Source organism: Chelmon rostratus, chromosome 21 (assembly GCF_017976325.1).
Source record: "Chelmon rostratus isolate fCheRos1 chromosome 21, fCheRos1.pri, whole genome shotgun sequence".
Lineage (NCBI taxonomy): Eukaryota > Metazoa > Chordata > Actinopteri > Chaetodontiformes > Chaetodontidae > Chelmon > Chelmon rostratus.
This window is the reverse complement of record NC_055678.1, coordinates 6,445,993-6,473,690: the sequence shown is the minus strand read 5'-3', so window position 1 is coordinate 6,473,690 and position 27,698 is coordinate 6,445,993. Positions and strand designations below refer to the sequence as shown.

At 40.5% G+C, this 27,698-nt stretch overlaps 1 protein-coding gene and 1 non-coding gene across 3 annotated transcripts; one reads left to right on the top strand and one right to left on the bottom strand.

Annotated features, from left to right (window-relative positions):
• Nucleotides 1-9,558: 9,558 nt before the first annotated feature.
• On the top strand, nucleotides 9,559-26,093 carry LOC121624949 (plexin domain-containing protein 1-like). 2 transcript variants are annotated; one of them, XM_041962934.1, is made up of 13 exons: nucleotides 9,559-10,125; nucleotides 16,867-17,036; nucleotides 19,532-19,675; nucleotides 19,787-19,856; nucleotides 21,591-21,713; nucleotides 21,794-21,912; nucleotides 22,057-22,156; nucleotides 22,760-22,855; nucleotides 22,946-23,027; nucleotides 23,112-23,172; nucleotides 23,258-23,381; nucleotides 25,040-25,200; nucleotides 25,327-26,093. In XM_041962934.1, the coding sequence occupies exons 1-13, from the start codon at nucleotides 10,050-10,052 to the stop codon at nucleotides 25,450-25,452; spliced, it is 1,452 nt and encodes a 483-aa protein (XP_041818868.1). In that variant the 5' UTR covers nucleotides 9,559-10,049; the 3' UTR covers nucleotides 25,453-26,093. The 2 variants fall into 2 exon arrangements, with proteins under 2 accessions (XP_041818868.1, XP_041818869.1); XM_041962935.1 differs by having other exon boundaries at nucleotides 25,304-26,093.
• A 1,462-nt stretch (nucleotides 26,094-27,555) lies between these two features.
• Nucleotides 27,556-27,627, bottom strand: trnac-gca. Its single transcript has one exon. It is a non-coding gene; the product is annotated as a tRNA-Cys (tRNA).
• Between the last annotated feature and the right edge of the window lie 71 nt (nucleotides 27,628-27,698).

The following is a 27,698-nucleotide window of genomic DNA, read 5'->3' as shown; positions in this document are numbered from 1 at the left end:
TACATAAACTTGCTATCTTTGCTCGCATAAATCAGATTAAAACTCATTCAAAATCATTCGCACATTTTAATTAACTCTAAAAAATTAGGAATGTATTGATATGAACCAAAAAAACAAGTGAACTGCATGCAAACAGCATCTAGTGCTCTTAATATGTTGTCTCCTACGGCCACTCCAAGGCTCCGTAAGCTCTATACTTCATTCAGATGGGATCACAAGCCTGCAGGCTACCATTAGACCCGGTACCCGTCTCAGTGGTCTTTATCAAGTAATGCTGATCAAACTGGAGATGTGATGAGTCTCATGCTCTCTCCAACTAAGACTGTACAATGTAGAGGAACTGTATTGTCAGTAATGATATCTCAGCCTGTATGAATAGCCTTACCCAGCATTAGCATTCATTGTTTCATTAGCATTCAGTATTTTCTCTCAGACTTTGACGCCTGGATAATTGTTAGTCATTTACATATTCTTCGAGGCAGACAACACAGATTGTAACGTAGATGTCTCAGCTCCAGGTACTTAAATCCTTATCAAAACAGGCTAACACAGACTAATGACGTAATTGGCGGTCAATTAGTAGGCACAATAGCAGCAACTTGATCAATTAGCAATATGTAAATGAGTACTGTATCGTGATTCTGCTACAGAGCAGTTTAACTGTTCTGATTCGTGTGTATTGAGCGCTTGGTGGCAGGGTAAGGGATGCATTGTTGAAAGAATATTCTTGTTCTACATCTGTACATACAGCAAGATATCCCCCCTTTTATTTACCCAATGCCAACAGCAGATAACTGTCTCCAAACGCTTCTTAACATGCTCCCCCAGTGTTAATGACTCTGCTAATGACGTTCGAAATGAATGTGCTCACTGCCACAATCAACATTGCTGTGGGTCTTGCAATTAGGGACTAACAAAAACAACGGGCAGGGTGATGTTTGTCCATTGTAATGGACCTTGACCCCCCACAGGCATCTCTGAATGGTGGAGGGCATGAGGAGTCTGCCTTCCCACCACCAAAACAACATGTTCAGCGCAGGAACGGATGGACGACCGGCAACAAGTCCCACAGAGTGAATGCGTATTCAGGGAATTGGAGGGCAGTGAAGTAAATGTTGTTTCTTCAGGATTCAATATGTAGTTTCAGCATTACTCTAAATAAAAACCACAGTCAAGGGTGTTTTAGTTCAGGATGGAAGACAGCAGGCTCTAAAGCTGATGAATAATTATAGATAGGAGAGGGTGAAGAGATCACAAGCAAGTAGTGTTATGACGATTGGACGATTTGTTCTGTTATGGTGCAGCATGTTTTATTAAAGAAGAGGGAACTCTGTTAATGCACAGTGAAAGCAGTGAGTAGATGAGTGGAAATCAGTGTGAGGTTTGGTTTGTCAGAGGTCGTTTGGGGAGGTTCAGTGGTGGCAACAGCGGTAGAAGAGAAAGCTTCTTAGGAGGAGATACAGAGATACTGGTAGCTTATTTATGCTTATGTGATGAACAAAAAAGAGCAACAGCAGTGAGGGCTAAATATAATCTATTATACGAGAAATACGATTTATCAAACATGATCATTTCAAACATGACGCACTTATCTATCCAACATTTACAACCACTTCACACCATGATTGACCAGCTGTGTGAAGAAAGAACTTTCTCTTTCTAGTTCTTTTTCACTCATTTTCATGAATTTCTATCATTTGTTAGTCCAATACAACGGATGTCTTCCAGGAGAGATTGTCTGAAAATGTGTGCCGTCATGCCCATTTTTAATCTCTACTGCTACTTCAGACAAAGGAAGCGGCCAGCTGGGTGGACACGACAGAGCATTTAACTACCTGGAGCCAGATGTTTTTCTCAGGAGTCGTTAGAGACCAAACTAACCGAAGAGGGATTTTTGGATGTTGCTCCATGTCAGCTGGATGTGTTCACCATACCAACTTTATAAGTGGCAATATGTCAGTGTTGCCTTTCCAGCTTGTTCCCATGCCCACAAATGGCCAAAAACACAATTCTTGACATTTCAAATATGAAAAGACTCGACTATGCTAGCAGCTCTGTGGGGCTGTTTGCAATTCTTGTTATAAAGGAAATCAAACTGTGAGATGCATTAGAGCTGACATCTAATTGATCTCTGCCTGTCATGGTGAAGAATGTAAAGATGGCAGCCATTATCATGCTAATATGCTAACAATGACAATGTTGACATGCTACTGTTTACATGTTCACATCTTTGTTTAGCATGTTAGCGTGCTAAATGTGCTAATTAGCAGTAGACACAAAGTACAGCTGAGCCTGATGGGAATGTTATACCTTTTGAAAGCATTCAGTCATAACCCTTACTGCATGAATCTGGATCCATAATGGTGCTATATGAAAAGTGAGGGATCACCAAAATGATTACAACTCATCCTGAGGACGACATGATGGGCTCGAGCAAATTTCACAGCAAGCCATCCAAAGTGTTTTCAAGTGGCCCAGACTGACAGACCAACCCACAGACAGAGAAAAAGGCATCTTTGAACATAAGCGCTTTATAGGAGCTACGACGGATGATGCGTTTAACAACTTCAGAGTTCCGAAGCTGTTCGGTCATCCAACAAGCAGTTCTGACTCGTCCTCGTTTACCCGTCCCTTAATGCACCTGGGGATGCGAATGTCCAAGCGCAAGCACACGGTGTTCTAACATTTGGTCACATTTGAGAACGATGTGCTAGAAACGCCTCGGAGCCATTTCTCAGCGTTTGTGGGCAGACATTCCACTCCTTCCTCAGACGGGACTGAGGTTTTACATCACTCCTCGTGAAGTGAAGTGAGGGGTGAAATGAAGCCAGTAAATGTTAACACAAACAAAACAAAATAAAAGTTTGATATTATACTTTAAAAAGTAGAAAAATGTGTTTACATTTTACTTTAAAGTAATATGAAGCTTGTTTTTGATTGTTAAATGGAGTAGATATACACTCATGTGTTTGGAAAAGGGTAATCGGCTCAGTCTAACCAATTTCACACAAAACCACTGTAAACTTCTGTTATTTGGCTCTGCAACTGTTTCAGAACAAATCGAGCATCCTTCTGATCATTTAATGATAATATGTGTCTAAAAACTCTAAAAACAAAAGGGAATTATACACGTGTTTATATATACTTATTTTTGATTTGAATATAATGCATTATTCATATTTTACAGCCAAACAGTAACACTTAATTTTAACCCCCATTTTGGATGTATGAGCAGTCTATGAACACCTAATAATGGCTAATGGACTGTATTTATACAGCACATTTCTAATCTGACCATTCAAACCCTCTAATTGGTGGACAACCACTCTCCATCATAATGTAGCCTTAAGCATATATAAGGTCCATTTAGTAATGTATTTTGTCAACAAGTATGACTCCAACTTGTTCATTACTTAATACTTAATAACACAGTATAACATTGTTGTAATCACATAAATCCATTAGGTTACACTCCTGAACAAATCTCACATAATTTTCTTGAATTATTATTTATTAACTGTTCTGTATATACATGTATAATCATTCACATGCAGGTTTTCCTGCTGTTAAAAGATCTCATGAAAACATATTGTTATATATAATGACAATTATGTTAAAAAAATACATGTGAAGCATAAATAAATGCTTCAGGTGGCTGTTACGTGACACACTAGCTGGTGCACACAGACATATTAAAATGTGAGCTAATCAGTTGCATGAGATGTGGAAGTAGGAAAAACAGGTCTGATATATCTTGTTATTTCTCTCAAACAATAAAGTAAACTAAAACAAACATTGAGATCAGGTTATGCTGAGACTATAGTAGCAACAGCCTTTTTATTACAAACTGTAATATCGAGTCAAATGTAATGCCAGTCGTACTGCAGCTATTATGATGAAAGTAACGCAAAAGTGGTGTATCATTAATGTCCAACACTGCCCATGAATGCTAAACAGAGCTACCAAGACAATCCATTGTTTACACCAAAAAAGGACCATTACACCAATTTTAAAAATATATTGCTGCCAGTTCTTTAGTTCAGCCTAAAAATGATGATAACTATACTACCATCCATGCGATTTGTATTACAGTGGCAGGGACAGTGGCAGTAATGGTAAAACAAATAAAACAAAACAGATAGGGAATTGCATTTACAAAATCTTAAAATTAGAATATTCTGGGACTAATATTCTGGAAAAGACTAAAAAGTGGACTGCATTAATAAACCTCTGGGTTACTTTGTCATCACAGTCAGTAAAATTTGTGAACAGAGTCGCCATACCCATACCCCATCTTTCTGGAATGATGAAGTAATGTCTACTCTTGCCACTATCTGTGTGTTATCTTAAAAGTTAGCTATCTTTACTGTCGGTGAGACAGATGTTAACTCAAGTTAAATGAATGACACCTATATTAATTGTCAGTCAGTGCTGCTTTAGAGATCTGACGATTTGGCAGAGACCATAAAACCTTTTTTAAGTAAACAAAAAAAAGGGTCAACTGTGTCTGTGATACATTTTAAAGCAGGAAACTGTGAAAAAGCACAGGGGTGCCTTGCAACAAAGGTCTTGAAATTGATTCATTCTGGATTGGACAAGAACACTGCGTGCCCAGCCCAAACATTCACCACTACGCATAATAGTTTGTCAGTTTCCAATAAAGGTAATAACCCTGCCTCGCTGACTCGCGTCCAACTCCACGTCTGTCCTTTACGATTATTTAGACACGGTGGCAGTAACCATTTAAAGACACATTTTGACAAGGACTTGTTGTGCTAAAAGTCATTGTAATAAAATGTGGTCGATGTTTTGGGTCCACAGACAATATAAATAGACGTAACTCATCATTAAATGTAATCTCAAATAAATCAAACCTGTCTTCAGATGTTTGAACTCAACGCTAAGGCTTAAATAATGTTCTCTATAAGCTGTTTCCAATTGGAACAAGACAGAAGAGTGTGACTCCCTCTGTAATGGGAAACAGCCCGGCGTCTTCATTGTGCCAGGTTTTAAAAAAGGGAACAGAAGAAGAGGGCAAGAGGAAAATCTGTAACAAGGGTCACTGGTGGCCAGTAGTCATTAATTAGCCATATCCCCATTATTATGGCTTCAAAATCACAAAAAAACTGCCTGACAAGTACAGAAAACATATTTTTCTGGGACGGAGAGGGGGATTCCTTTTGTCTCCCTTTCTCATCATGGTTCCTGTGCAACCGGGGAACCCCCTGGTACTTGTAGCTGTCCTGGATTGTTATGCGGTCGCTTGGCCAGAAGAATTAGCATTCTCCCTATCTTTGATTTCAGTTGCCTTTATTTTTCCAGTGTAGATGAATCAGCAATGGCAACTTGGGAAATCGGCTTTGTTGTTTTCCAAAACCTCTGTATCCGAGGCCTGTTCTAACTACGCATGGGTGACAAATTTAAGGATCCACCGACATGAATAGTCTTGGTAAGGCCTCCAGAGCAGATCTCTGGACTCTACTCTCGTTTGGTGTTTTGATGAAGATGGTGGAGAACGCTTTCTCACGGCTCCAAAATCTCCCATAGGTGTTCAAATGTTTTGAGATCTGGTAACTGAAGACCACAGCATATGATTAACACCATTTTAATACTCCTTACACCATCCGTGTGACCTGTATGGTGGCATCAGGGTCTGTCTTTCCCTTACTTTGTCATCCATCTACAGTATATGCGGCAGATGTTACTCCATTCTGGATACTTGTATCAGATAAAGCAGCAAGGGCCTGCACCATTTCTGCCCATGTCCAAGAGTGTTTGCTCAGACGTCACGTGGACATCCGCAGTTTATGAATGAGTTAACAAAGTTGAATCCGCTGTCAAAGTCAATTTGGGACAGGCAATAACAGAGCCTTGAAACTGCCCCAGGTGAAGTGAACTGTCAGACTCTATTACTCATTCCCATGCAGACACGAACTAATAACAGCTTATTTTATCATCCTGCGATTACCTCTAAGTGCATCCAAGTGTACAGACAGCAAAATCCGGTTTAAATTAAAACCATTAAAGCTTTTAATTGTGTTAAAGTTAGATGTACGCCCTGATTTTGTGATAGTGCCTGATAGCTCTCCAGAATCCCCAAACATCTGGATTATTTACACCGTTTCAAAACTGCAGTACTGAGTCAGGGAGAAATTCTGAGATTTGGCAAAGCTGTTGGATGTTGCAAGAAAGTCAGTGTATGTACTTTTAATGAACTTCTCACACCAATCGGCAAACTAAACAGTCTGGAGAGCAGGGGGTGGGAAAAGTCTAGTCATTTGGAACAATTTTACCGGACTCATAAAAACTGCTTCGCTCCCCACACTGAAGTCATTGTGTTTGTGCCGGAAAACAAACATTATGTAAGTTTATGAGGAATCACAGGACAGAACCTATTTTGGCTGGTCTGTGTGTAGGATTATGTCCGATCAGAACCAGCAGATCATCTCCATCAAACCGTTCGTTCCTTTTGATCACGAGTGCGCTCATTTAGCGGACTTGTCACGTCTGTATCTTGTTTTTTCACCATCAAGCTAAATTCATTTGACCTTTACTCAAATACGAAGAGCTGAAATGTTGTTGCAGATTTTTTCAGAGTATACAGAGAATCACAATCAGGTGCAAAGCAGCAGCAAGCCACAAATACTAAAGGATAAAGATGGTTATAGTTCCTTATTGTCATGAAACCCCATACAAAGACCAAAACCAACAATGAACTGATCAACAGATCAATCAGTTCTGGTGGACTCCAAAAAACAAAAATCACCCCTACCCACATTTTTTACAGTTTGATGTTCAGCTCCAGATTTCTGTATTTATTTAGGAATTTATTGCTTTGAGCCTGACATATTTTCTTCCTCTTTGCTCCATTGTTGTCTAACAACTATCAAAAACATCAATGAGCCACACTGTTGCCCTGGGTTACATGTTCTTTCATTGCCATGAAGACACACCACACTGTATTTTATTTTGACTCAATCCCACACACAAGGCCAGGCTGCAGTAAATAATCACTAGAGCCCCAAATGTGGACTCATTCGTGCTTGAAAATAGTCCCTGCCAAAAGCACTATTTACTCCTGTTCACTATCGGGGTGATAAGTTACAAAGTAATGTGTTAGAGTACTCAGATTACTTTTTTTGCTGTAATGAGTAATGTAACATGTTATTTTGGTAATTTAAATAATCAGTTATGTACAAATTCTAATAAGCTCTTCGCTCCTACAGTGGTGTCAGTGTGCACGTGAGAGGACAGCCTTTACATTGTGGAAAGTATTCTCATTATTTTGCATTTGTGGGTGAAAGGGACAAGAACATTACAGTGAGCTGAAAACTGTATCTGGATGATCAGAGGCTGTCAGCTGCAAAGAGCTCTACTGCAAATCTGAAGAAGCACCTGCGAGCTAACCTTTATTTACCTTAATGCACTTCAAGTTATTCAACTTCTTCCATTGCAGCTAAAATGCATTAGCCTGTTATCATTATTGTTATTGCCTGCAGAGTTAAAGATTATGGACCATAGATTTGGCTATGCAATGACAGTACAGTCAAAACACTCACAAGCAGACTTACAGTAGGCTGCAGGTCCTCAGGACAATATATCCAACTAACACAAAGTTAATTTTTGGTAATGCAAAAGTACTCTAACGAGTTCCTTTTCTCAGAAGGTAACGCTATAATGTAACAAGTTACTTTTTATTGGCAGTAATCTTGTAATGTAACACCAATGTTGCCCAGCATTGCTCCTGTTTGAGTCCTTTTTCCTAAAAATTAGGTTGACCAGCTATTTTACGAAATTGCTGAGACTTTTTTGAGAAAAATAGAGAGAAATTGTATTTGTGGGTTTTTAAAGATTTCTGTCAACGGTAGCAACAAGTGCTGTTAGGGCTGAGTGCCACAGAAAGGTCCTGGAAATGTTGGAAAGTATAGAGAGGGAAAAAACAAATTCGTTCTGGTCTTTCAATAGTATTTTTTTGACAATACAAAAGCAACCATTATCATTTAATGCAGACTTCATGGAAAATATCAAGTTTTTTAAAAAGTATTTTCATTTCATGTTATTAATAGCTAGGTGTGAAATCACTGCACTGATGAATAAAGAAACACTCTATGGTCTGTAAATAAGTGTGCTGATTACAGTATGGGTGCCAGGAAACAGAGCCCACGCATCCAAGGCTGCAAAGGGTCTGCTTGATAACCCCTGTCTCAAGCCTTGATGTACCTCCAGACTGCCATGAGGACAAGGTCAAAAAGAGGGAGTGTATGGCCCTTCTTAGCTATCTTGTCTTCTTCTGAAGTTTGCTTCTTCATTGGCTGAATTTTGAATTATGTGCAAATGTCATAGGTCGATTTCACCCACAAAATCCACTTCAAACCCTCCTTCTACCTTCTACCAGAGACCCTGGAAGAGACCAAACCACTAGGGCTGCAGCGAACAGAACAAAGCCTTGAAACTTCATTCTTAACATTGACATTCAAATTCTAAATGAACGCTGTGCAGATTCTTTTTTTTACTTTTGCATGTCTATTTATTCTGTTTAAACCCAGTATACCTGCACAGTTGCAGATAAATATTAGCTACAGTAATATTATTACTATTTTTGCAGTATATTTGCAGAATTATATTCCAGTGGCGGCTGCATAGGATTGTTTCTGACTCGTTTCACCACTTGAAAAGCTGATTTGCTGTTAGGTAGGTTTTGTGGTTATTAGCATGCTTAAAAGGTCATCAGTAATATAATAATAATAATACTAAATGTCCTGGGGGACAAACTGGGTAATAGTGGGTCAGGGTTAGGGTGGCCCCTTTGTGGCCCCTCATTTAGAAAAATGTTAGATCCACCCCTGGATTTAACAGCCATTTACTGTACATTTCAGTCAGTTTCGAGCACAGTTTCCCCATTTTTGATTGTCATCAACGCAACAACAATACAGTTAACTATGAGTTCCATCTAGCAGAACAGTGGCCAAGTTCTCAGGATGAATTAAATTTGTATAGCGAGCCTGTCAAAGTCATAAAGAGTCACATGTATGGCTCTGCTTAACTAGCTTGTCCCCGAATTTCCCCGACTGGAAATTAATAAAGCCTTATCTTATCTTATCTCCTCTTCTCAAACAACAAAATCCATCAAACATATCCATAGAGACTCCAATGTCTTCCAATGTTTAATTAATTTAATTTGTGTGAGCAAAAAGAAATTCCACTTTTTCTTCATACTCTGCTGGTCTACAAAATAGACCCTGGCTGGCCAACAGCACCGCCAACAGCTACTAAAACAATTCTTACATGCATCTTCACATTACAATACCACCCTCGGCTATGGGAAGTGAAAATGTAGAAAATGTTTTAAGTAAACCTGTGCTCAGTTGTGAAAAAAACAAAACAAACAACTGTCCTTAAACCAAAGGGGAAACTTCTCTCAAAATGTCAACCACTCAACAACATCTCATTTGTTTTGGTTCTACATGCTTCCACATGGGGGAGACATGCTCCTCCCAACTCCAACCCCCTTTTTTGGTTTGGAGGGACAGAAAAATGTAGAAATACATAAATATTTCCTCTTTGTGGAAATCTTGCAAAAATCCAGAGCTCTGTTAGAGACAGAGAGACAAACACGAGGAAAGAGACAGAGACGGACAGAGAGACAGACAGAGGAGGGAGTGAACAGCTATTTCAAGGAGTAGAAAATAATGAGATTGGAGTCAAGGTCGAGCAAAGAGAAAACACCTCAGTCTGAAACACTTCAGCTGTTTGTCAATCTCTCCCTGGCATGGATCTGTCATCCCTGAAGTTACTCTGAGGGCCAAACAAGGACGTAAAGCAGAGAAGAGAGAGACAGAGGAGGGAGAAAAGCAGTAAACCTTGGCTGAGGTGAGGAAAAAGCTGTCGTGTGGGAGAGCAGAGGCGAAGAGAGAGCAACGAAAGGCGGGGGAGTAGAGGCGAGAGGCGCCCCATTCTTCCAGCAAAGTGAGAGTGGAAACAGGGGGAAAAGAAGAAGAAGAAGAGGAGTGATAAAGAGTTGGGGAAGGAGGGAGAAGAGTCGGCTGGACATGGGGCTTTGTGCTGTTCTCCTCATCTGTCTCTCCCAGGTTGAGCTGGGGAGAGTCTGGGCTCAGGAGCATGAAGGTAAGCCCCCGTTCTTCAATGCCAACTGCAAATACACACAGGTATTCACATGTGCTCTAACATTAACACCATTTTGATGCTTTTCTTCAGAACAGACTGTCAAGTGCTGCAAGACAGCTTCCAAATATCGGAATTACAATAAATATCATCTGACCTGAATTCTTGCTACCAAATCTGGCAAGAAGAAAACAGTTTTTTTGCACTTTTTTGGGGTGGATTTGCGTGTGTGTGTGTGTGTGTGTGTGTGTGTGTGTGTGTGTGTGTGCGTGTGTGTGTGTGCATATGTATGTGTGAAGCTAACAGGTCCCTTGACATTTCTCTCTGCCAGTCACAGGAAGCACATGAAATGGATTTTCTTAGGATGCCGTTCCAAAACGTCCGTATTTCCCATTTGAAAAACCAAGCGTCTGGTGTTCATTTGCTTGAAAAGGACGAATCATGCGATCGTAAATCCTGCATTTTAGCAGATAAATGTTTGAGGTTAACCAGTGATTTCAATTACAACTGGTGTTTTCCTTCTAGCAGGCATTTTCTAAAAGTAGAAAAAGTCAATGAGAGCAGCAGCTGAGTCTAGAATACTTTTCTGTGTTGCTTTACCTCATCTCAAACTGTCTCATCACCCAAAATGCTGCGTGCTTTGTAGTTCCGTGCATCTCCTGTATATTTATAATGTATACTCCTCAACCTTCCTGTGTGTGTGTCTGCATGTATGTATTTTGGTCCTCCTTGGAGATACATTATTTTTAGCCAGCCCCCGTTCATCCGCTGCCGCTCCTCCTCCGACAATCAGTGGTGCTCCAGTTTCTCTGGCCTCTCCTGTGGTCCCAGTTCCTCTGATCAGGGGCCTGGCGCTGCAGAGGACAACCCGACAGACCAGATAGACAGATCCCTCTAACATAAGACACTTTAAAATCCGGCACAATGTTCGCGCTCATCTTCACCACTAAGATCCACTAAAAACCCAGGATTCAGCCACGACACAAAGTGCGGTGTCAAGACTCTTCACAAAGTTTCATGCAGGTTTACTTCACCTGCATGAGCAACTCTGTAATTTAGCTGTTAGAAATGCTGATGTGAACAGGTCTTTACACGTGTCTGCTGCATATATGACCCGCATGTAATGTGTCATTCACATGCAAACACAGGTTGGGTTGGCAGCTTATGAAGATTGAGACAAGAATCATGATGACAATGTTAACAAGCTGATGATTAGCAGGCATCATTGACCATTTTCACCACATTAGCATGCTAGCATTTGCCAATTAGCACGAAACAAAAAGTACAGCTGAGCATGATGGGAATGTCATTATTTAAGTTAAACTGAAATGATGATCTGATGATGGAAATCAGGAAATCAAAGTCATTATAATTCATTCTGACGGAGACAGGAATGTCTGAACCAAATCTCATGGCAGTCCATCCAATAATTGTTGCGATATTTCACTCAAAACCACAAATGTCAACTTCCTTGTGGTGCTATAGAGGAAATGTCAGAGACCAACAAAGTACAACAACATTTAATTCCAACCCATCCAGTAGTTTTTGAGACATTTCAGTCTGAAACACAGTGGCTGACACTGCATGGCTAAGAATCAACACCGCTATCCTTAATTAAATATCTTTCCATTAGGCAGGAGCGTACCTGCAAACATTGTCACATCTCTCAGTACAGGTTCTCCAACCTACAAACACCCCAGTGTTCCAGCTGCATGAGCTCTACTGTTCAGATCCCTGTTCACTACACTATGGCTGATCATATCAGTGTTAATGGCCATATGTGTCACCATCTTACATATATTTATAATATTATACATAATATATATATTCTAAAATATCAATGCAGAGGACTCCTGGCTTGAAATTGCTGTATGTGACTTCAGTGCTGTCCACACCTTTAAAAGAAGATACTTAAGTCCAAGAACAGAAAAGAACAGAGGAGCTACATTCAAGAAATAGCATGAAGAAACTAGATTCACACTGGATTGTCTGATGCAGACATTAATAGGTTTCAAACTGGATGGTGTATATGGACAATGCTGATCTAAATCTGACAGGCTGCACAGATCAATAGTCTAGGTGGGCCTGCAGTTGCAGACAAATGACCTAAATGAGCTAAAAATGTCATAACAGCAATATTTTCTCCTAAAGTTTTTCTAGGTTGGCACCGAGACAAAATCTTCAGAGTTTTATTATTTTAGCCAAAGGGAATTTAAACAAGTCTGCTGTCCAAGTCTTACTTCCTGCAGCACTACACTGTTTATATCATGTGAATGTAGCTTCCAAATATAAATCTGAACCAAAGTGATCATCTCAGATCTGTCAGATTCACAGACTTGACATGTTCACTTCTGTAAGAACAAAATCCATAAAAACAGATTTTCCACACAGATTATTAGTAGATTGCTGGGATTTGGTAGATTATACGTAAAGGAATTAAATGTGTTTGGATTAGAAATTGATTTTAATTCATTTCACCATGTTTGAGTCTGAAGGGATTCAGCTTACTGTCACTGCTACTGTACATTTCTCACTGCAACATAATCTCCTATTGTGAAAACTATAAATACCGCAGCACTGAAAAAGCAAAAGGTGAACTACAACTGGCCAACACCATCTGCGAACTGGAACTGCATGTCAGCTACAGTAAAAATGGAAATCAAGTTGTGAAAAAAAGCCACTCGATGACTGTAAATGTCTACACGGACTCTGATCCATTAGTCGATATTAATCTAAACGCAGCATTTTTCCTTTTCTTTTCGTGTCCTTATCGGTCCAGCTGCCAGTGTTTGTGATTGTGTGTTATGGTTACTGCTGTTCCTGAGTGCAAGGTGCCAAATGGCTTCCACCCACGCCATAAGCCCCAGGCTGGTTTTAACACAGATCGCCCTTTTAAAATCCAACCACAATGAAACCACAGCGCTAAACTGCGATGACACGCGTTGACATACATAGCAGTGACCCCACGTGGTGATTACTCTTCCACTGATGATTCCTTTTGCCAGAAAACTGCAGGTGCTTTGCTAATCCCCGTCCTGACACTAACACTGTGTCTCATGTCCAACAGCACACACAACCCGACTGCTACAGGGTCAAGACTTGAGATTTAATCATTTGCTGTGTTTGGACGGTACATAATGGTTCACTCTCCTCTGTGTGCATCTGTCTCTGGAGCAAAGATGTTGGCCTTTTGTTCTCTTTTGGTGGGCCTGCAGATAATTCTCTTTCCCTCCGTGCCCTCGGTGTATCCTCGTTTTCAACTTGAACTTCAAAGTGTTGTGCACATACCCAGAGAGGGGTTATTTTCAGAGGAAATTTATTTTTCATCCCTGGACTTCCTCCAGTTGAACAGACTGAAAGACCATTTAGCTTTTGTCTCAGTTGAGGAACGTGGTGCGGTCTAATGTGTCTTCAGTTGTTCTCCTGCCTTCAAAAGCTGCTTTCAAATAGTAAAAATGTGACCTATAATGTTTCTTACTTGTTTGTCATCAACAACAAATGATTATGGAAATGACAGTTTGGCTAAAGATGATAAAAAACTATGAATGAAAGAACGCCACAGAGCTACTGTACATTTCTGGAAAAAGACAAGTGATCAGGGGAATATGAAATAGGCATGTGGGAGACTGTAATGGGATGACTGAACACAATGTGCGTTTCCATAACCCATTGTATATGTGCTCACAATGCTGTGTCCTAATTCGATCTGCTCCTAACACCCACTTGAGGTGCTTGCTGCAATGCAGACCCATCTGAAGAAACAGATACAGTGGACACTGCTGCCATGCAGGCGCCATCGTCTCAAAACAGCTGATTTATATTTGTTAATGGTATAAAATAAGCCCACAGCAGTCAGCGCTCCTGGCACTGTGAGATATGCTGGATTAAACAGCAGGAAATCTGACATTCTGTGGATGTAAACTGATACCATCCTGGCACCTAACAGGACTATTCTAAATTTAGAAGACTGTCAGAATAATTTGCATGCATTTCATTTTATTCTAATAGAGGTGGCATCATAGTGTACATTTACAGTTAAACCACCTGGTATTCACCAGTAAATCTGTCACATCCGCCATGTTTGTCATTGGATTTTAGGGCCCTCTTTCCAGTTAGCCAGGATTTTTTTGTCTGCTCCAGTTTGCACATTCCCAGTGCAGGTTTCACATACACATGTGTCCGCCAGACCTGATGCTACCGAGGTCAGAACTCAAGTCTTAATGCAAAGCCCAACCCACACTGGATCTCTTCTTCGCACTTTTTTTGCTTTTTTGCACATGCAGACAAGGTTAGAGTTCTTCCGCAAAAAAGAAGACGAGCTCAGCACTTAAAATATATGCACAATCATATACAGGATGTCTGCACTCCTATAGGACTTTACAGACAATTTTTAATAACTAATACATAGTCTCTGATCTGCCACTTCCTCCTCCTCAAAGCTCTTCCTCTGCTCTTCCCCCTGCTGTTTGACGCCTCCTCAGCTGTTTTGTGACGATGATGAGCGCTGCCAAACTGACCCAATTAGGAGCCTCTTGTTCTGAAGCTTCCACTGCACCATAATCAAACTAGATTACTCATTAGAGGCGTATCCCCTGTGTGTGTGATAACCTCTCTACATTTCTTTGTCTTGTCCCATTTTGTTTCTCAGGTCTGTTTTTTCATTGTCTTCTTTGTCATTGTATTGTACTTCTCTAAAAACAGAAATGAGGTAGTGAGCCTTATAATAACTACATTTTGATTCTGATGGTAAAATCTTACAGTATCTTGCAGCGTAAGGGGCAGGAAGTCACTGTACGAACCCAAGGAACAGCCCCACACATAAACCCCATGTGAAACCACAACCAATCATTTTACACCAGATTTTTGTACATCATTTACAAACAAATGCACGATATCCTATAAGTCGTGGCAATATTTTGATGCCATCTCATCCATTTATGTTTCAGCACAGATGAAAAACATGCACTTTTGACCACGTAGGTCAAAAGTGTGCGCATGCATACCTAAACATTGCAACCTTATGTGTTTATGTGTGTTAAACATCTAATACCAAAACTACATTAATCTGCAGCTGTAACAGCCTCCACTCTTGTTTTCAGTGTTCCACTTGATTTTGGAACCTGGCTGCAGGGATTTGTTCCCATTCAGCCACAAGAGCATTAGCGAGATCCAACATTGATGTTGGGTGATAAGGTCTGGCTTGCTTGTGATCATCCCAAAGGTGTTGGATGGGGTCCAGGTTAGGGCTCTGTTCAGGCCAGTTCTTCCACAACAAACTGGGGAAACCACCTCTTTATGGACCAGGCTTTGGGCAGAGGGGCACTGTCATGTTGAAATAGGCAAATGTTGCCACAGAGCTGGAAGCAAACTATTGTCTAAACTATCATTGAATGCTGCAGCATTAAGATTTTAATTGGAACAAACAGAGTCAGCCAAACCAAGAAAAACAGCTCCAGATAAAAACTACAAGAAAGTATGTGGACCGGATCCAGGGTGTCCACATACTTGTGATCATATGTTGTAAACACTATTTAAAAAGAAAGAGGCTGAGAGGGGGGTCTGAACCTCAGGTTGGCTCTTTTCCCACCCTCCCTCAAGATGATCAGAACATGCTGTTATTTAGTCGCTCAGTTCAGTGAATTAACAGCTCACATAAAATCTAGACGGCAAACTCGATTTAATCCCTCAACTTGTTCTTCAGCAACAAAACAGCAGAAACCTTCGCTCTGCTGGACGGCCAGCGAGTTCTGCTGATCTCACAACTCTGCCGACTGAAAATGTGCACAGGGCAGTGAGTCATGGATCGGTTTGCCGTCCAAAAAGAAAAGAAATACATTCCTCCAGGAAAGTTAATGTGAAAAATATAAACATCCATCTCTGATCTGTTTAGCAGGTGACCCACACAAATGTAGGCGGTCAGCAGAGATGTGAACACACACACTCACACACACACAGGAATACTTGGCCAATAGAGAACACTGACACAAACTAAGGGTTGTGCTGTGGCTCAGGAGGTACAGCAGGATGTCTAATAAGAAGTTGGGGGTTCAATCCCCGGCTCCTGTAGGCTGCATGTCGGTGTCTTTGGGTGAGATACTGAACCCTGAATTGCTGTATGTGCATGATTGTGGCATGTGTTGTAAAGTGCTTTAGTGGTCAGTAGGCAGTAAAAATGCAGCCCATTTATGCTTCACAACTCGTTAGTAACTACCTAGTAGTTTAGCTCACAGTATTAGCTTAAGACGCAGAAATTAAAAAGACATCACAGCATATTTTCTGCATGGCAGATGTAAAGAAAATGTACTCATTAGTCTCTTTTTCTTGCTTTTGTGAGGATTTTTTTCCGTCTTGGGAATCATCTAACCATGGATTTCATTTTCTGTTGACACGTCTGCCTGTTAATGATCCACATTATGGTTGCCAATAAAGAGCAGATGTGAGACAAGATTTTGCGAGATCATTTTACGGCTTTTTGCATTTTGAAATTGAGGGGAGAGTTCAATAATCGTGTTTTCATCATGTCCGGAATCTAGAATTTGGTGCTTTATTTGTTGAGGAACTGAAGGTGTGTGTCCATCTGATGGTCAATGACAGGTGACGAAACAAAGCAAAAATAAAGATCTTGACGCTGAAGAGTTCAAGAGAAACTTGTTTGCTCATGGATTCAGACCTCTGAGATGTCTCATGCAGGGCCCACATGTGTGTTGACTCTGTTCAGTCACCATAACGCCTGTCTTGTTCTAGATCCACTGAGCGATGCTCCTCTGCGGACAGATGGGGATCCGTCCGGTTTTCACAGAACCAGGAGGGACCAGCAGACCCCACACAAACACAGAGAAGCCCGCAACGCGCAGGCTGAAGGAGGAGGAGGACTTGATATCAGTACCCTGCCTGACAACATGACCCGCATAGTGGTGAGATCCGAACTGAAACTGATCCTTCGCTAAGTCCCATCTTCCTTAGTTACGCTTGCTACGCCTTGGTAGCATGGCGGCAGAATTACTACTCAATATTCTTGGTCATTTTGGAAATCATCTGCTGCTTGTGCACAAGACATCATGCTAGCTAAGCAGCCCTAGTACTATTAGGAAAATGAAAACTGTCACTTAGTTTTTGGATGATTACTATTAAAAAATTGGATTTGGACATCAACACAGTAGTTAATTTTTTTTTGCTTTATTGCTTGTATCTTAAAACACTATGCTTCACTTTTACAAGAGAAAAGGACTTGAGGATCTGTTCGGCAAACATAATGCTTGGGTGACAAGTTTGGCCGTAGTTCTTCAACTCCACTAAAGGGATGTTAACATTAGTATTGGTTTGGCAAATGTACGCCTGGTTAACCGCCCCAGCTCTGTTAAAGAGGAGCATTTTGCCATGAGCTTTTTTTGTGAAACTTTTCGGGATTGTCTTGCACTCAGTGGATGAGACATTCCCAAACAGGGCTAGCCTGAACTCTTGACACTGTGCAATCCAGCAGGATGTGGAGGCTAGCTAGCTACCTAAATGCATCCATGGAAATTCGCAACAGAAAAAAGGTTGTGGTAAGTTTACTTACGGACATGAGAACTGACATGAGTCTTAGATCTTCGTGAAAAATATTTTGTCCACTGCTCCTAGCAACTGCTGCTGTAGCCTTTGTTTTGACTGAGAGTGTTGTCGGCATGACAGATACGTCACTTGCTCCTGATTATTTTGGGGAAAACAACACTATTCCAACAGGAAATCTGCAAACATGAACACAATGTCAGGTTGAATGAATTAACTAAAACTCACAGGTTATTATTAGTTTACCATCAGGTATAAAAAAGCAGGGAGTTATTTACCTGTACTGTGGAAGCTTTAGCCTCTCTATGGATGCGTTATTGCACTAATACTGTGCTGAAAGGTCAAACGAGGCCAAGCTAGAGGAGCTTTGAGAGGTGTTCAAGCGTACTTGTCCTGTGCTATTTTCCATTCATTACATCTCTTACATCTGTGTGTGTGTGTTTGCTTGAGTGTGTATGATGAGGTTGTATTCGTGTCCCAGACTCTTCTTTCACTTGAATCGGCCTCTGTAAAATTCAACCCAAATAAAACTGTGTTGTACAATTTTTTTCCTCTCTCTACAATTCAAATTGAAAACAGACGACAGTCTCGTCCTGCCAACTTACAGTGTTTGTTTAAGCGTGGCTGTGAGCGCGTACGTGCGTGCGTGCACGTGTGTGTGCTCGTGAATGACTCACTTGGACAAGATCACAAGAAGCCCTGTTGTACTGCTGTTGACTTTTTTTTTTTTGGGGGGGGGGGGGGGGGGGGGTCTAATCCCAATTTCCAGGACCTTCCACCTCTTGTCCAATGGGAATCTTTTCAGTAAATCAGTCAGCTGTGAGAGAAATGCATGATTGTCCCCTTCTCCTCACCTAGAAATCCCACACCCACCGCTAGAAAACACAGGCTGGTGTCAGGCAGTGGAGATGGGAGAAAAAAGTGGGTCACTTGTTGTATATGGAGCAGCCGGAGAGGCAGCGAGAGCGCTGCATTTAACTGCTCTACTTTCTGAGCCCCCACTAAACCCCAGAACCATTGCTCTCTGTCACCTTGAACTGTGGCATACATTAATAATGCCATCAAGACTGGAGATTTGTACGAAGATGCAGGCCCTCGCTGTCAAAGCACCATGTGTAATGTGTAAACAGCTCCCCCAAGTGGAACCGTACGGTCAGAAATAAAGATAAATCCCAGATGTCTAGTTCGGTGGTTCCCAACCAACTTTTTTAACACAAAACAATCTGCTCTCCACTTTTGACCGGTTGTATGTCTTTGATTTGTGATTTCCCCTTCTCAGTCTGTCTGAATATTTCAAGTAAGAAAAAAGGAAAATGTTGAGAAAAGTCAAGTGAAAAGTTCATTAATTTGTGCAGCAGATATTTTCTTTACCTTACAACTCCTTCAATTCATCATCGACTCCTCGTGGGGTGCCGACCCCCAGCTTGTAAACCACTATCGTGGCGTGGCGTCTCTGCTTCACCATCACAGGAACCACAGATCACGTCATGGCAAAATGGCTGAAAAAGCCAACATACAAAACAAATAAGTCCCAGTCAAGGTATTATTAACGTTAAAACAATGCATTTCAGGTTGATGATGTAATTTTGAATGACGCTTGATGCACTTAGACATATGCAGCGGCTTTTGTAGGACAGGGACTGGCAATTCTATTTACATTTTTTTAATTTATTTACATTATAAAAAATACAATTACAAATTTTCCGCACATCTTTCAAAAGTCATGGCAAAATTATGCGAATTTTGAAATTCTCACATCATTAATAATGCAAAACAGTGGCTCTTAAACCTACTCTGAGCTCACAAAAAATACCGTTTTATGAAAACTTCACTCTCGCAATGAGTGCCCTCTTTCTCTCAGGAGGACTCCCAGAGGTACTACAGATGGCAGAGTTTTGGTCCAACAGACAGACGGACTCAAGACCTGTGGGTGGATCTGAACACCCTGCACAAGAGCCAAGTCCAGATCCACGGTATTCTGTCCAATACACACCGACAGGCAGCGGTGAGATGAGCGCGTGTGCACACACACACACACACACACACACACACACACACAGACACACACATTTGGTTTCACACCCAGCCATGTCTGATACTTTTCTCTTTTCCACAGAGGGTAGCGCTTTCTTTCGATTTCCCGTTCTATGGACACCACTTGAGACAAATCATCGTAGCGACTGGTGGTGAGTTTTTTTCTTCTTCTTTACATTACTCGATATCATAGCAGCACTCATCTACTTTGCTCATCCAATCAGGGGATCGAGCGTCTACTAGTGTACTGAAGGAGACTTTGTCCTACCCTGGGGAAGTATTCCAAGCATACCAGGCTATAATAAATCTGGTTAATTGTAAATGCCTTAATTTTTTTGATGGTTTTAATTGCTTAAAGCCTTGCAGTGCATGTCCTACATTTTTAACCCACAGACATGGTCATGAGAGAGTTATTTGTTATATTCAACATTCCTGCCTCAGTTCTACAAAAACGCTTCTATGCTGATGAATGTGCAGGGGATGGGAATGAAAACTGATATTCACTTGCACAATTTTTGTTTAATATTTTTCTTTTTTCCACGATGGTCTTTCTGAAGAGAGCAATCATGTCGAGACGCTGTATGACTTTATACGTTGTGATGAACAGCCACAAACAAATTGCACATTATATTGCTACTGTTTAATTGCTGTGTTGAATGGCAGCATGGAGCATTGTGGTTGTTCATCATGTAACATCTCTTGTTTCTGCTGTCATACAAGCAAAATAAGACCCTCTATTTACATGTAGAGGTACTTATTTTCTTCTTCCAGCCAGCTGCTGGTTTATGTTATTTCCATATTGTCAGGAATTTGCAACAGAAAGATAATCCCTCACAGTGAACAAGACACCTGTATTCATTTTGATTTTAATCATTTATGTACCATTATTGTTATTTGGTGGTGCAGCTGTAACAACAAGAAGTGACTTGAATTGCTGCATTATCGCATAACGATAAGGGAACTGAAAGTTGAAGGCAGAATGAGTAGGATTTTCCTAAAAACAATGCATACACCTATATAAAAGTAATTCCTCTCCATTGTCACTTAAGACATAGTAGAAGTATGTGCGCTATCTGTACCTGGAGAGAGCCTGCCCTCTGTCCATATTTTCAATTACACTGTTCATGTATAGTACATCACAACAAAAGCAATCTCATTACGCTTTTCAAACAAAGCAGGTCTAGACCAGAATCTTTCATTTACAGAAGCCCAACAATTCCCCCACGAGCAAGCACATGGTTACGATTTCTGTGTTCGGGACATTTCTGGGCATCAACTTTTGGGCAGTGGGTGTGTAGCCCCCAACCAATAACGGCGCACACCATGTGAAGACGGGACTTTAAAATCATAGTGACCAAATCGTCAGCACGCATCTGAGAGGAAGCTGCAAGCCGGGGAGCAGTGGTCAGCTTTGAATGTTCTGCCTTTAATACAGACTTGTTGCTCCATGTGACAGATCACAAAACTGAGGCTAGTTTCTGGAGTCTGTTAGTTGATTTCCATCCCATACAGAAATGAATGGAAAACAATGGCTGCCTGGTAGAAGGCTTGGTATTACTTGAAGGTTTTTGCTACTAGTACAAATACAATACCAATCCATTTTTCAATACCATTGAAATATCAATGGATTTTTCAACAAAACCCATTTTTGTTTAAGTGAGAACCAAAAGTTGTCATATTCCATTTATTGTTCATATTTATTCTAATGAATAACATTTTATATGTTATTCTTGTACAAAAGGACACATTTTAATCAACACCAAGAAAGTATTGAGGTTTAAAATCCATTTAAAAATATTAAACTCTACACTCCAGCATGCATTTGGAAAATGCACTGCAACTGTTGGGTTTTAATGTGCACCTGCGTTTCTGCCACCTCCCCCCAGGGTTCATCTTCATGGGGGAGATCACTCATCGAATGCTGACTGCCACACAGTACGTGGCTCCCCTCATGGCCAACTTTGACCCCAGCTTCTCCAAAAACTCCACAGTGAGGTACTCGGACAACGGTAAGCGGGAGCTCCTCTGTGAAGTCGGCCATGTGTGGGAGCTCCTGGTTTTCTTAGCCTCTGCTTCCTGCTCTGCTCAGGTAATCTATTTGTGGTGCAGTGGGACAAAGTGCGGCTAAAGGACCGAGAGGCTGAAGGAGCTTTTACTTTCCAGGCAGCCCTCCACAGGAATGGAATCATTGTTTTCAACTACAGAGATGTGGGTTATAGATTTCAACTGCACTGTTTTCTTCATCATTATACAGTTTTAGTTATACAGTTTATGAATGTATTTAGCATTTGCAAAGGGAACAATCTTAAGATTGGATGTCAGCCGTGTTCAAACACTGCTGGTATTTTTCAGATTCCTGTACCAGTGGCCAAAATTAATTCCACTGAGCATCCAGTGAAAGTGGGACTGTCCGATGCTTTCATGGCGTTCCTCCCTGCCTCACTGCCCTCAGGTCAGTACTCTAAAAAATGCAGAACGATGCAGTAAAATCTTAATGTGGACAATAACCACATTTTCTGTATGTGCGTGTTTCGGGGTGCTTGCTAATCTATGTGTTCTGCTATTGATGTATTTTTACCTTTTAATTTATTCATGAGATTTACTGAGCAGTAACTACTTTTATGGAGTCTTGGTCTGAGGCACGTTGGAGTGCATCATGTTGAGCATTTTGTCATTAACTGAAAATACACAACGTCTGGAACCTATTTTCTCATTCAGCTTCTTATATGATAGACTGTGGTCCTCCATGAACGCACAGTTTTTCTATTTCTACATGTAACATTTGCGTCTTTGTCTGAGCTTTTCTCACTGGTTTGAAGTGGTTGGAAATGTTGTGTCAGACTTTATCAGCAACATTTGAATCAAATCTGATGACAGCTGTGAGTTTGATGCCCTGATGAAATTGATTGCCTGAGTTTTTGAGTTTTAATAATTACAATAACGAGAGCATTAAACAAGAAACAAACGCTTGAGGCAGCAATGCTTGGTTTTAGACATACGTAGCAGAAACATAAAAAACTTGCAAACACGCTAACATTTTGTATTTGTCTTGAAGACTCGAGGCGCCGTACGATCTACGAGTATCATCGTGTTGAGATTGACACCACAAAGATTGTTAGCGGATCTGCTTTTGAGTTCACACCTCTGCCCAGTAGGTATCCTTACAAACTGACCTTTATATGACAGCCTCGCCTCACTATTCACCTCTTTAACTTCAGAGCGCTGTATCTGATTCCTCCAGCTTGTCTTCAACACACATCCTGTGATCTCTGCCTAACATCCAACCTTACAACTGGCTGCGGCTGGTGCAACACACTTCAACGGTAGGATGTAATTCTGAAAGATTTATCATGTCATGAAACCGTAGAGATTCTAGTTCTCCTCATTTTGTCCTCACTGAGTTTCAGGTGCTCTGATGGTATCGACCGGCATAGACAGGAATGGTTAGATTATAACTGCCCTGAACAGGTGAGATACATTTCCCATTTATATGACTGTGAAATAAGCAGCTATTTCATCCTTTCTTGAGTCATTCCTGTGGACATTCACTCAGGCAAAAGGCACATGTGAGGACTACAATCCGATACTACCTGAAGGATCTATGAGTTCCTTCAACAACTCCTCCCCAGGTCCAACACCTTCTTCAGCAGTTCCTGACGACCAGCCAGTCACCAGAGGTACATTTCTCTGTAGCAGACTCTAGGAAGAAACAGATTGTGAGGTATGTCAGTGAAGACTGATCTGAATCATCCAGCTGGTAGAGTGTCTGGAGAAAGCTGAATCCAAATCTCTGGACAGGAGGTTTCATTGACGATTGATTTGGTTAAATCAAAACTCCAGTCTATTGACTTCAATTCAGCTTGTTTCAGAGATGATGAGAACTTTTTTTGTTTGGCCTGACAATATTCTAAAATATTTATCAGACTTTTGTCCGGATTAGAACACTAGTCCATTTCATTTCAACCTTATTATATCTTGGCGCTTTCTTAGGGCTTTTCCACTGGCACTTTTGACCATACTGATGCTGCGTTGATTTACGTTTCCATTGCCAATTATAAAAAGTTTAGTTGCACAGCCCAAGATAAACCATCTCAAGAGTTGGGTCAAATCATGCTTGACAACCTCCAAGTAGCTTGCTGTGACATCAGATGGCCTTCGTCATCATTCAGGGACTCACAAGTGCACCATCAGTTAAAGACAAGCTGCTAGTCAGGACATGTGTACGGAAAAGGGCTATATGTAATGAGGCTTTCAGCTTAGTGCAAAGAGTAATTCTGGTTTATTACAACTTGGGTCTTTGATTTTCTTCGAAGCATCGCTGCTTGTGGTAATAATAACTTTGTACTAAGTTAATTGCTGAGATCTGAGAACATAGGAACATCAGTAAAAAGAGGTCAGATGGGGCAAGAAACACAAGCTGTCAGACAATCGAACAGGTTTTAAACAAGCTTTCAGGTTAGCCAAAGATATTTGGAAGAGCAAAAAGTATAATTATTGCACAAACTATTGCTTATAAAAATCCCTTACAGTTTATACACCTACTTCCTGGTTCTACTTTGACCTATCATACTTGCAGTGGTTGTGCAGTGCAGGGATCAACTTTTCATGTGCGCTCACTCTCAGTTCAGCCTCCAAATAAAGTGGTTTCAATAACTTGGCTACATTGTTGGACGGTTCCCAATCTGTCTCTTTGTTTGGCTGCTTATTTCTTGCCACGCCGCCCAGATCTGAGTGACTGTTTCGATATGTTAGAATAAACGGTTGAAGCTATGAAAATAAGTTCCAGGTTGTAATAAACTGAAATTATCCTTTAAACTATGTAAATGATTTTTCACAAGCTAGCTGAGGGCTGTTAGGCTTCATTTGTCAATCCACTGGTTCACTGACTGTGCTGCTGTTGCGCCATTTGTCAGCATTTTACTGGGCACACAGATGATGCAACACAGATCATTTTCTTTTCTCTTATGTTTCCCCCCTTTCTTTGGTTGTTTTCTCTTGGTTGAACTATGATGTGCGTAAACTGCTGTATAAATACAGTTAAGCTGAGTTGAGATAATGTTTTTGTGAGTATATATAAAAGAATTTAACAATGCATTGTATTTTGCAATATCTGTTTATAAAATATCTTATATATAGACTCACTCGCATTAGTTGGCAAGCACAGTCAGACCTCTTGCAGTCAGTTCCTGTAGTCAACTCCTGTACCAAGAGTAACCCACTAAGTTAGACCATACATATATGTCTACATCTGTTGTCCTAACGTACAGTCACCTCTTAAATCAACCACTGCCACACACAGCATTGCATTAACAATAACCATTTTCCCTCCTTTCAGGTTTACAGACGGGTCCTCCAAACCATAAGGGGATAACAGAGAACACAGCCATCATAGCAGGTGTAGTCGCTGCGCTAGTTCTGCTTGTAGCTCTGACCTTACTGGCTGTATACTACATCAACACACACCCCACAGTGGCTCCACCATTCTACCTCATGCAGGTGAGAAAAACAAATTCATACACTCTGTGGAGTCAGCAGTTTAATTTGCTTTTTAAAGATATCCCACACACACCCTCATGTTTGTCTGCTGCCTGGTCTTTAGCAACTACTATCTGTTGTTCGTAGCGACGCACCAATAACTACTGGCCCTCCATGAAGTTCCGCAACCAGGGCTGTCACTCCAGTTACGCTGAAGTTGAGCTTGGGGGTCATGAAAAGGAAGGTTTCATTGAAGCTGAGCAGTGCTGCTAGGGGTCCTGGACTTGCAGGACTCAGTCAGAAGAAGAAAGGACACCATCTTGAGGACTGTAAAAGTATTACAAGGGGATGACTACGGACGATCAGGCTGACCATTGATACAGGATGTCCTCACTCCAACCTTGGCGGCTGGACAGTGTTTACTGTAACTGCTCTTGTAGCTCTTGCCAGTTTTCTCTGTGTCTTTTGCTCTTTGCCATCACACAGGGGATTTGCCATATTATCCAAGGGTTGGAGGGTCTGAGAGGAAACTGACTGTACAGAAATGATGAGATGCAAACGTGTAACTGTACGAAACCCATCAATGCAAGGGGATGTCAGGGAATGAATCAAACTAGCCTTCATACTGCAAACCAATGTACAGCTCAATTTAACTATGTGTTTTTGTTTTCATTCAGTTTATGGAGTTATTTTTGTTTCCACGCAACCAATGATTGGTTCATAAAATGTTATATCTCTGTGGACTTCACTATAACAGATATTTAGCTATATAACTGATAGTGATTATAATGATCATCTTGAACTTGTCTGGAGAAATATTGTTTGGATGAACTTTAGACACATCATGTTACAAGAGTTCTCTTTGAACCTTCCTGTTTAAATGTCTTCTAATAAAAGCTGGTGGTGAGTGTTGATATTAATCTCAAGCTCTGTGAAGAGTTGGAAAAAAATAGTACAGATCTATATTTAGACCAGGAATATCTATCACTGACAAAAATTAGTAAGTAGAAAATATACTGGTCACTGTCAGGTAAGTGCAATCACATAACAAACTGTTTTAGATAGATAGATAGATAGATAGATAGATAGATAGATACTTTATTAATCTCCAAAGAGAAATTTACATTGTGTACATGTTTTATTTACATGCTGATATTTAATTTCAAAAGCTGAGGGAATGAGCTGAAAATGCACTATTGTCGGAAAGTGCTTGAAGATACTAACAAGCTAATCTATAATGTTTTTGCTCACATGCACATTAATAATGGTAACATTCCTGTATCTAATTTAAATGTGCATGCACAAGTGAGGTAATGAGATTTTAAACTATTGCATTTAAACATATTATTCTAATCCTGAATTGTATGTATTGTAACATCCTTTATGATATTCTTATTTGGTTTTATAATTTTTACCTAAAAACATTAATTTTATTATACACCATTTGTTTCCAGGGGAAAATTTGGGCCCACTGCCTTGAAGGTAAACTGTGCCATCGTGGAGAAAGCAAAAAGTATTTTCTCGTTTTCATGACAATACTATCAATTATGTATATATGTAATATGAAAGTGGAAGTAAAATGGCCAAGTCCAAGTGAAATTGAGTAGTTGGTACGTTCCAGTTAGGTAAATCTATCACTGAACAAGTGTCTTGTATACAAGCAAATTCTGACTGACATGAAAATAACACAAAGACAGAAAAACAAATTACCAACAGATTCAGTCACCATTTAGGGATCAATAACATACAACATCTAGCACTGCCACACGATGGAGCCATAAGACTAAAAGAAAGTCAGCAAGCCAACCATTGATTACTAGTTAGCTTAAAAGCTAACACTACTGTCTGTTGCGCTGAATTGGTTCTAATTAGCACGACATATGTTAGCAGAGCACAAGAAACAGTCCAATTATCTTAGCAAATCACGAACAAACATGTAATTATGTCAATATATGACTTACGGTTTGGTGGACGCACACTAAAACGTAGGTAACAGTAATAAAACCTGTACTAGGACCTTAATTGGGCAACAGAAAACTTTAAACATCATTTCCCATTCAGTTACATGTAGGTAGCCAAGCAGCGTATTTGGAACATACCATTTTAAAGAGGAGGGTGGACTAGTCCAAGTGATTCGAGCATTATTAATGGAATATTTTAAAGGCTAATAAAACAGTCAAATATTTTGAAATACTTGAAGAAAATAAAAGTGAGTAATAATATGAATACATGTGTATTGTACAAAAACATGATTTCCAGCATAGCGCGGGTAGGAATTTTACCATAGCGGTTAACTATCTTTTGTTGGCGTAATGTGAAGTCACATTTACTTTGCATGAAAACACTATAACGTAAAAGGTGAAGAATATAGAAAAGAGGGGGCACCCGGATTTGAACCGGGGACCTCTTGATCTGCAGTCAAATGCTCTACCACTGAGCTATACCCCCGATGACGAACTCAAGGGTAAGTCATGTATACTTCACTATTCAATATCCGTTTATCGTTTATGTGTTGCGGT